This window comes from Macaca mulatta, chromosome 14 (assembly GCF_049350105.2).
Source record: "Macaca mulatta isolate MMU2019108-1 chromosome 14, T2T-MMU8v2.0, whole genome shotgun sequence".
Lineage (NCBI taxonomy): Eukaryota > Metazoa > Chordata > Mammalia > Primates > Cercopithecidae > Macaca > Macaca mulatta.
The window spans coordinates 119017421-119028354 of record NC_133419.1 but is presented as its reverse complement, the minus strand read 5'-3'; the positions used below and the strand labels follow the sequence as shown (position 1 = coordinate 119028354).

The window sequence follows — 10934 nt, the reverse complement described above, 5'->3', positions numbered from 1 at the left end:
GCACAATATATAGAAGAAAAAAATCGATAAAATGTACTTCAAAATTCAAACCTTTTGCTCTTCAAAAGACACCATTAAGAAAAACAAACCATAGATTGGTAGAAAATATTTCCAAATCATATATCTGATAAAGGACTTATATCAAAAATATATGCAAAAAAAGAAGACAAATAAGCTAACTTAAAAATGGGCAAAAGATTTGAATAGACATTTCACTAAAAATATATGAATGGTTAATAAACACATGAAAGAATACTCAGCATGGTTAGTCTCTAGGGAAATGCAAATTAAGACCATAATAAAATACCATATTAAACCCATAGACTGGCTGTATTAAAATACAGTTACGGGCCTGGCCCGGTGGCTCACGCCTGTAATCCCAGCACTTTGGGAGGCGGAGGGAGGCAGATCATTTGAGGTCAGGAATTCGAGACCAGCCTGGCCAACATGGTGAAACCCTGTCTCTACTAAATACACAAAAAAATGAGCCGGGCATGGTGGCGTGTGCCTGTAGTCTCAGCTACTGGGGAGGCTGAGGCAAGAGAATTGCTTGAACCTGGGAGGTGGAGGTTGCAGTGAGCTGAGATTGCACCACTGCACTCCAGCCTGGGCCACAGAGCAAGACTCCATCTCAAAAAAAAAAAAAAGAAAGAAAAGAAAATGTCCTAAAGCCGGATTATGGTAATGGTTGTACAATTACTTGAATTTACTAAAACTTTTTGAGAACAGGTGAAATCACTTAAGATGGGTGGATTTAATGGCATGTAAATTATGCTTCAATGCAATTATTTTTAAAAATGATATTTCACAAGGTTAGTCATTGCAGAATTGTTGTAAGAGCAAAAGATTGGAACCAACTTAAATATCCATTGATAGATAATGGGTTAAACAAATCATAGTCTATTTGTACAATATGGCTGTATTAAAAAGCAGTTCTTCATATAATGGTATGCAATAATCTCACAAGATGTATAATTTGATATCATTTGTCTAAAAGATAGGGGAAGGGAGGACAGTATGTATTTGAGAATGTGCTCATATATGCCTAGAATACCTCCAGAGAGATATATAAGGAGCTAGTTTTAAGATCGGGCGTGGTGGCTCACACCTGTAATCCCAGCACTTCGGGAGGCCGAGGCGGGCGGATCACTTGAGGTCAGGAATTCCAGACCAGCCTGACCAATAGAGCGAAACCCTGGCTCTACTAAAAATTCAAAAATTAGCCGGGTGTGGTGGTGGCGCCTGTAATCCCAGCTGCCCGGGAGGCTGAGGCGGGAGAATCGCTTGAACCCAGGAGGCAGAGGTTCCAGTGAGCCCAGATGGTGCCACTGCATTTCAGTCTGGGTGACAGAGCAAGACTGTCTCAAAAAAAAAAAAAAAAAAAAAAAAAAAAAAAAGAGAGAAACAGTATGTCTCTGAAGAGGGCAACTAGGTCGCAGGGGATGGTGGTGGAGGGAGATCTTTCACTGAATATTTGAGCCATGTGAATTATGGTCTATACAAAAATGAAATAAAAATCACAACACAAAAAATTATATCAAATCGAGGGGGTTATTTGATCTTTTCATTTTTCTTTTACAATTTTCTCCAATAGGTGGCGCTTCTGAAACACCATACTTGTTTTTATTTTTATTTTATTTGAGAAAACCCCAAATGTGCTCTGATGGCCTTTCTTCTCCATTTGTCACCTCTGGGAACCTTGAGTCTAGATTTAGGGCTGAAAGTCTCTCTGCTAGGAGCTTTCCAAAATGCATTGCTTTGATTCTGGGAACTGAATAGAAGGAGAACACCTGGATTAAAAAAAGAAAAATTGCAATTGGTTCAAAAAAACCAAATAATGCTTTCAACCCTGTCTTCCTGATAGAAACCTCAGATAGATTAATTGAATCGTAACTTCTGACAGGTTGACTTGTTGATTGGAAGGTTAATATAGGTTAGTGGTTCTTAACCAGGGGTGATTTTGCCCTGAAGGTGATGTTTGGACACATTTGGTAACGTCTGGACACATTTTTGATTGTCACACTGGACAATCTACCAGCATCTGGTGGAGACAGGCCAGGGATGCTTCCATAACTCCTACAATGCACAGGTTAGCCCCTCATCACAAATAATTATTAGCCTAAAATGTTAATGGTATAGATAATGAGAAATTTTAATGTAGGTTAAGATTAATATTCAGCATCTCTATGGCTTGAGGCCCTGCTCTGACAGGATTTACAGATACTTAAAATTCATATTTTCCTAGGCCAAGACAATCAGTATGGCCCCAGAATTTTTAGAAAAGAGTACCCCAAACCACCTCCCAATCCCTGATCCCCAGAGTCTGATCCTTATAGCCACTTAGGGAAGGGAGCTAGACTTAGAAGCAATTGGGAGGGCAGTTGATGCAAGGGTCCTTTATTAGAACTGGCATTGAAGAACCCACCTACTCTGAGTCCTGAGTTCAATTCCTCCTCAACTGGTTTCCTTGAAGGTGACTGTACTGGTCATCTTCTCGATCCTTGAGGGGCTGGAAAGGACAGCACAGTCATAAGGTCATTTTTTCCATCCTCTATTAATTAATTTGATGCATGTTTATTGAATGCTTTTTATATGTGAGAGTTTGGAGTGGGTAGTACTTCATGGTCCTGAGGATGGAAAGAGGAAAAGGAGATGGAGGCTCTGTCTTTTTTCTTTTCTTTTCTTTTTCTTTTTCTGTTTTTTTTGAGATGGAGTCTTGCTCTGTTGCCCATGCTGGAGTGCAGTGGTGCAACCACAGCTCACTGCAACCTCGACCTCCCGGGTTCAAATGGTCCTCCTGCCTCAGCCTCCTGAGTAGCTGGGACTACAAGTGTGCACCACCACGCCCAGTTAATTTTTTTTTTGTTTTTAGTAGAGACAGAGTTTCGTCAGGTTGGTCAGGCTTGTGTCGAATTCCTGACCTCAGGTGATTCGCCTGTTTTGGCTTCCCAAAGTACTGGGATTACAGGCGTGAGCCATGGCCTGTCTATAGTGAGTGCCCGGCCTGTCAAGAGTTTCTTTGTGTGTCCCTCTCAGTGTATTCTTCAACTGGTGCTCACTAGATCCTGACCTCAGTCTCTGTCAATCCTTCTCTTTAGTTCATCTATTCTACCCAAAGTGATCTCATCATCTGGTATGCTGTTAGCAGTTTCTTACCTGTATAGGATCTTCCAAATAACATGCCCCTCAATCCCAAAGATTGACCCCCTCTAATTACAGCAATATCTCTTTTATTCTTCATCCCCTTACCTGGTAGAGCTGGTCATTAGGCAACAGAGTCTGCTTGTCTGAAGCTGCACAAAAAAGAAACAGAATCCACACAAGGTAGAATGCATAATAAATTGGGTTATATTCACAAAATAGAATACTGAATAACAGTAAGAGTTTTATATACACACAAGAGTATGGATAAAGCACATAATCACGTTGTTGAGTGAAAGAAGCTACTCACAAGAATACTTAGTATATGAGTCCACTTACATAAAGAACAAAAACAAGCAAAGTTAATCCTTGTTGTTAGAAGTCAGGACAATGCTCACTCTTGAGGATGGGTAGTGGCTGGAAGTGACCACAGGAGGGCTTCCATGGCATTGGTAATATTGTCTTTCTTAAATTATGTGCTGACTGCATGGGTGTGTTTGCTCTGTGAATTTTTTTTTTTTTTGAGCTGTATGCTTGTGATTCACTTTTCCGTACGTAAGGATTTACTTAAAATAGTTTTTTTTTTGTTTTTTTTTTTGTTTTTTTTTGAGATGGAGTCTTGCTCTGTCACCCAGGCTGGAGTGCAGTGGCACTATCTCGGCTCACTGCAAGCTCCGCCTCCCGGTTTCACGCCATTCTCCTGCCTCAGCCTCTGGAGTAGCTGGGACTACAGGCACCCACCACCATGCCCAGCTAATTTTTTGTATTTTTAGTAGAGATGGGGTTTCACCATGGTAGCCAGGATGGTCTCCATCTCCTGACCTCATGGTCTGCCCACCTTGGCCTCCCAAAGTGTTGGGATTACAGGCATGAGCCACTGTGCCCAGCCGGTTTTTTTTTTTTTTTTTTTTTTTTAACACAGAGGATAAATCAGAGGGAGTCGTATCTTGAGACAGGTGAACATGCTGTGATAACACCAAGTATCCTTTTCTCCTGTCTCAAAGAAATACAGCCTCACCCAACTATGCACATTAGCAAGAGGCACCAACTCAGTCTCTTCTATTGGGTACGTAATGGTAGGAGGAAAGCTGAGGGTCTCAGGTGGTCCCATCTCTCATCTGAGAGCATTCTTTTTTTTTTTTTTTTGAGACGGAGTCTTGCTCTGTCGCCCAGGTTGGAGTGCAGTGGCCAGATCTCAGCTCACTGGAAGCTCCGCCTCCCGGGTTTATGCCATTCTCCTGCCTCAGCCTCCCGAGTAGCTGGGACTACAGGCGCCCGCCACCACCCCCGGCTAGTTTTTTGTATTTTTTTAGTAGAGACGGGGTTTCACCATGTTAGCCAGGATGGTCTCGATCTCCTGACCTTATGATCCGCCCTTCTCGGCCTCCCAAAGTGCTGGGATTACAGGCTTGAGCCACCGCGCCTGGCCAAGAGCATTCTTTTACCTCTTGACTGGCGAACTCCATCCTGTCCAGCAATGAAGTAGACCCCAACAGCAAGGAAGAAAATGCTGATGATTTCAGCAAAGACAAAGCCCAATATGGTGGCTGCATTTAGTTCAATGCAGTTCTGACACACTGTGGGGAAAAGGAGACAAACCTTCAGGGTGTGAAAGTTGTTTTTCCTGGATCTTTTTCTCCTGCCTATCAGCAATAATGCCCCTGTGGAGGGCAGCAGGCTGTTCCTTTGTGGGTGGCAGGGCAAGGGAAGGTCCTTGCGCCAAAACTCAATGCATCTTGATGTTCCTCAGTCCCCCAGGATTCCTGGGGAAGCCCATGGAGTATGTGGAACAAAGACTAGATGCTCTTCATGCTCCACTGTGCTCTAGTCCTCACTGCTGCTCACCTCATGATCGCCCCTGTCTCCCCAACCCCTTCATTCAACTCAGTTTATAGAAGGTGCTGAATTGCTCGAATGCATGGAGCCCACCCAAAGGTAAAAAAGTGTTACAGGACTGGCTGTGCTTTTTCAAAGAGGGCGAGGGAAGTATCTTATAGTATTTCAAAAGAGGCAAGCTGAAATTAAGAGAACCGGCGATAATCTCACTGTTGAGGATCTATTTCCACTTTCACTCCAGACAAAAAGCTCACCAGAGCAGCAAATACTGATTAATTTCAGGACAAACAGACCAAAGGGGATTACATACTTCTGTAATACACTTGGAGTGTTTTTGACTTGTCCTTTGATCCTTTACACTGATACACCCCTCGAGGGTCCTTGGTATTACTTCCCAGATTCCATTTATTTTTATGTGCAGTTAGGATGTCTATCATCTTCCCTTCTTTAAACCATGTGATATTTGTGCTTTTCACATGACAAGTCAGAAGTACTGAACCATCTTCTTGGTTATACACGTTAAGCTTGCGGTTTTCTGAAATGAGAAAAGCCATGGTTCCATTAAGGATCTTGCCTCTGAAATTCTCCCTGCTTCTGCATACCAGGAGATCATTAGAGTAGCGTTTCACAAACTTCGATGTGCACATGAATCACATGGGGATCTTGTTAAAATTTCAGGTGCTATTTAGTAGTTCTGGGGAGGGGAGATTCTGCATTACTAACATGCTCTCAGGTGACGCCAATATCTGCGTCAGGGGATGAAGTATAAAAGAGACATTGCTGTAATTAGCAGGGGTAAAACTTTGGGATTTGGGGGCATGTTATTTGGAAGGTATTATACAGGTAAGAAACTGCTAACAGCGTACCAGATGATGAGATCACTTTGGGCAGAATAGATGAAATAAAGAGAAGGATTGACAGAGACTGAGGTCAGGATCCCAGGTGACGCCAAAACCTGATGGTTCATGGGTCACAGTTTGAGATGTGTCTAGCTACTAGGGTCCTGTTTCTCCTGTAAGAGACCAGTTAAATGCTTAGCTACAGGCAAGCTGCCCAGAGCAGGTTATGTCAGGTCACTGATTTAGTTGACAATAGTGACATCACCTATCTACCCTCATCTTTTCATTCATTCTAAACTGTTTGCTCATGTAGGACTACTCTTGTAGGAAGCCAAATTTCCATCAATATTCTGAGTCTGAGTATAGAAAGAAGCCATTTCTCCTACCTTCAAATGATTGGGCCAAACTACCTGTAAAGACAGAAGAGAGATAGAGTATTAGCTGGGCATAGAGTTTTTCAGATGCCCTGAAGTATTTCCATGGTTATTTAAGGCCAACATGAAGAAAGATCCAAATCCATGAAAATGATAGTATCCATACTTAGTTATCTGGATTGTAGACTAGATCACCCAGCTGAATTCAAGGTGATAATAAATAATTTGTCTCATCTTTGTCCTGGTATCCTGGGAGGGTGTTTCTAACCCTTGGAATTTCATGAGTGACAGGAGTGGCTTTGTTATCTGTGGTGGACCCTTAGACCATACCTGAGTTTATGCCATGGCAATGACTCAGGATGGTGCTGGTCAAGACCAGCCATATGGTAAGAGGACTGCAGCTTGGAAACTAGTGGTATCAGCCCCAGGAAGGGAACCTAGAGATTGAGATCAGTCAAGTGGTCAATGATTCAATCAATCATGCCTATGTAAAGATACCTCAATAAAAACTTGGTGGAGCTTCCTGGTTGGTGAACCCATCAATGTGCTGGCAGAGTGTGGGAGAGTGCTGGGGGTGATGTGTTCTAATTCCATGGGGAGAAAGCATGAGGCTCTGTGTTCTGGACCCTCCTGGACCTTGCCCTTTTCATTTAGCTGGTTCTGATGTTATTTTTTAATAAAACTGAAATAGGAAGCACAGCACTTTCTTAAGTTCTGTGAGTTATTCTAGCAAAATATCAATGAGAAGGGTCATGGGAATCCTTAAGATTGTAGGCAGTTTGTCAGAAGTGTGAGTGGTCTGGGGTCCCCTGAACTTGTAGCTGGCATTTAAAGTGAGGGCAATCTGGTTGGGAACCATGCTCTTAACCTGTAGGGTCTGACACTAATTTGGGGGGTTAGCATCAGAATTGTATTGTAGTATATGTAAGTAAGGATATTGCCTATCCAGTCGAGAACACTCTGCTCTTTGAGCAGCTAATGCCCTGGCAAGGAGTGGGTGTGCACTATCCAAAGCCTTTAGGCTGAGTTCCTTATAAAATCTTCAGCCTTGGTGATCCTTTTCTTGTAGAAACCCTGGATGTCCCAGGGAAATTAGCTATTCAATTAGTCCTCAAATCTGTCTCAAAACTCAGAGTTGACTGGGAGCAGCGGCTCACGCCTGTAATCCCAGCACTTTGGGACACTGAGGTGGGCAGATTGCTTGAGCCTAGGAGTTAGAGACCAGCCTGGGCAACATGGTGAAACCCTGTCTCTACAAAAAAATACAAAAACATTAGCCGGGCATAGTGGTATGCACCTGTAGTCCCAGCTACTCAGGAGGCTAAAGTGGAAGGAACAGTTGAGCCTGGGAGGTGGAGGTTGCAGTGAGCCGAGATTGCACCACTGCACTCCAGCCTAGGTGTCAAACCAAGACTCTGTCTCAAAAAAACAAAAACAAACAAACAAACAAACAAACCTTAGGGTAGTAGAGTTGCGTGGTAGACATACTACAGAGATCTGGCACTTGGATTCAATTCAATTAGATTTAATCCAAGCATTTAATGAGCACTATTATGACCTAAAATAATTAGATATTATGAAAGAAAAGAGTGCTGATATGAAGAATCAACTGCTGCTTCCAAAGTTTATGACAAAGTGAAAAAATTAAAACATATATGCAATTAATTTAATAGAACATATACATTATCTTTTAGTGCTTATATGACTGCATATGAAAAAAGGGTAGAAGCTATTAATTTTGACCAAGGGTGAGGGTCAGGGAAAGCTTAATAGAGGAAATGACATTTGTCTGGGCCCTGAAGAGTAAGCAGGAATGTACCAGACAGAGAAAGACATTCTGAGTAGAAAGAATAGCTGAATAAGATACAGCTTTGAAAAAGGACAAGAGAGGTAGTGTGGCTAGAGGTGGAGTGTGTGTGATAGGGAGAGGTGGTCATGAGTCAAAGTATAATGGAAATAAAAGAAGTGAACCGTCTTAGAACCTCATGCAGAGCTGGATTATCTTTGAACAGTATCCAGTGCAGTGTCTGGAACATGGTAGGAACTTTATTTGTTGAATGAATGTGCAAATGAATAAATGAGCAAATGGGAGAAAAAGCAAGACAAACAGATAAATAAGTTTCTAACTAGTTATTCTCCTGACCACCTGGTCAGAAGACTGAGAGAAAACAGAGACCCCTCATTCTAAATTGGATTCAGGAAAGGAGATTGCACTGATCGTTGACATAGTTTTTAAAATTTTTTTTCGAGACATCTTTTTTTTTTTTTCTTTCTCTGTCACTCAGGCTGAAGTGCAGTGGTGCGATCATGACTCACTGCAGCCTCGACCTCCTGGGCTCAAGCAATCCTCCCACTTCAGCTTCCCAAGTAGCTGGCATAAGTGCATGCCACCATGCCTGGCTAATTTTTGTAGTTTTTGTAGACACAGGGTATCCCTATTTTGCCCAGGTTGGTCTTAAACTCCTGGGCTCAAATGATCCTCCCTCCCTGGCCTCCCAAAGTGTTGGGATTGTAGCCTTGAGCCACTGTGCCTGGCCCATTGACATCTTTTAATGTTGCATATCTGAGTGAGGTTTCCTTTTAGGACTTAAGACGTCATGTAGCCACATTTCTTTTTTTTGTGTTTGTTTGTTTTTTTGTTTTTTTTTTGAGACGGAGTCTCACTCTGTCGCAGAAGCTGGAGTGCAGTGGGCACCGTGTTGGATCACTGCAACCTCCATCTCCTGGGTTCAAGCAATTCTCCTGCCTCAGCCTCCTGAGTAGCTGGGATTACAGGCACTCACCACCACGCCCAGCTAATTTAAAAAATATTTTTAGTAGAGATGGGGTTTTACCATGTTGACCAGGATGGTCTCGAGCTCCTGACCTCAGGTGATCCACCCGCCTCGACCTCCCAAAGTGCTGGGATTACAGGCGTGAGCCACCACGCCCATCCCTGCCACATTTCTGGATTGGCTGACATGAGAACTCCCAGACAGTGGAGGAGTTGTTCAAGTACACATAGCTCATTATGTGCCCAAGCTGGATCCAGAGCTCAGGTTTTCTACTGCTCAACTCAATGCTCTTTCCACGATATGCAGCCACCTCACCTAGGCTTGAGAGTTGCTCCTCAACCTGTGTTGTCTTTAGCTGACTTTTCCTCCCATTTCTCTCAGAAATAATTCTATTCTAAACTCTCACTGTCCTCTTCAAGTCTCCCAACCGGCCATCACCCAGCTCAGTTTCTGCAGGTGGCATTGCCTCCCACCTGGATTTTTTTAGAACATGGAAGCTGTTATTGTCCTTTCTCCTTTAGCTTCCTTTCCCTTTATAAACCTATCTGTGGCCAGCACCGTTTGCACTTCCTTTCTTCCGGTCTTAGAGGGTAACGTTGCCTTCCCTTCTGTGCTCTTGACCCCACTCTTGACTCTGTCTTTCCACCATCAACTCCAGGACCCTGCTCTACTCATCATCTTCTCCTTTAGCTTAGAAATGTGCTCAAGTTTCTCTCACCCTCAGAAACATTTATTCTTAGACTCTACTTCCTCCTCGACCTACCACCCAGTCTATTCTCCCTCCTCATCCAAATTTCTTTAAAGAATAGTCTACACTTGCTGACCTCATCACCTGACCTTCACCTTCTACCAATTTTCACTTGGCTTCCACTCTCAATACCCCACTGAAACTGTGCTAAATCACCCATGGTGCATATTCTGCCACATCCCACAGACTTAAACTTTTAAATATAGTCTTATATTAGTGGGCTCTCTTTAACATTTTATACTCTTGGTAATTCTCTCCTTCTAGAAGCTCTCTACTCCCTTGGTTTCCAAGGTAGTGCATACATTTGATTATTTCAGCTCTTTGATTCGCCTTTTATCTCTTTCCTGGAATTTTTTTTCTCTAACTGCCACTTAAAATTGGTGCCCGCACTGTTCCATCTTCAGCCCCATCTTCCTCATATAGTATTATGTGACTTCAGCAAATTCCATGGTTTTAACTTTCCCAGTATGTCCAGACTCCAGGCATCAACCCAGTTCATTCACTTCCTGTTGGATATTTCCAACGGAGTATTCATGCAGGCACCTATGCTGTACCATACACTCAGTCTGGCATCATGAAAACTAATCTCTCCAATGAGACTGTGAGTTCTGTAGAGCATAAGTGTTTTATTCATTTTTATTTCCTCATGGCATATCACATATTAGGATCTCACCCATCTTTGTTGACCAGTTGGCTAACTGCCCAACTGAGTGAATGGACGTTTCATAGGTCGACTGCTAACCCCCAGCTCTGAAGTAGGGAACATATACTTTTTCCTTTTAGTTTCCTGGCCTATGCCCTTTTGGGCTGCGTTCAAATCTAAGATGGCGGTAACAGGGTCCTCTCTTTAGCCAGTGAAGTACTCTGTTTGCATTTTTCAGAGACAAGGATTCCTTCTCCTCCACGGGACACTGTTTCTCTCTAGCAGAGAACAGTTAAGAGGCTCCATTTTGCCCTTCTTTGAACTCTAAGGTGACAGCAGAGGTAGGCTCAAGGTTAGGGATCCCAATATTCCTGTCTCACTAGTGATGGGCTCTTCCCTTGAGCCCTTCCCCAGGCTGCCAGACCCCTAGTAGGCCCTTACCTTGAAGAAGAATGATAGCCAGGATGAAGCCAGTCAGGCCCTTCCCCTGTTCCATGTCAGTCTCTGTCCTCTGGCAAAAGCACAGAGCAGCCCTTAGCAGCCAGCCAGCCTGTGCAGCAGCTAGACTGGCTCCGCCCA

General features: G+C 43.2%; 1 protein-coding gene across 1 annotated transcript; it reads right to left on the bottom strand.

Moving 5' to 3' along the window:
• Positions 1 to 1370: 1370 nt before the first annotated feature.
• On the bottom strand, positions 1371 to 10932 carry CD3G (CD3 gamma subunit of T-cell receptor complex). Its single transcript, NM_001266925.2, has 7 exons — positions 10797 to 10932; positions 6203 to 6226; positions 5288 to 5512; positions 4587 to 4718; positions 3250 to 3293; positions 2426 to 2509; positions 1371 to 1790 (listed from the first exon to the last, which is right to left on the bottom strand). The coding sequence occupies exons 1-6, from the start codon at positions 10849 to 10851 to the stop codon at positions 2444 to 2446; spliced, it is 546 nt and encodes a 181-aa protein (NP_001253854.1). The 5' UTR covers positions 10852 to 10932; the 3' UTR covers positions 1371 to 1790; positions 2426 to 2443.
• Between the last annotated feature and the right edge of the window lie 2 nt (positions 10933 to 10934).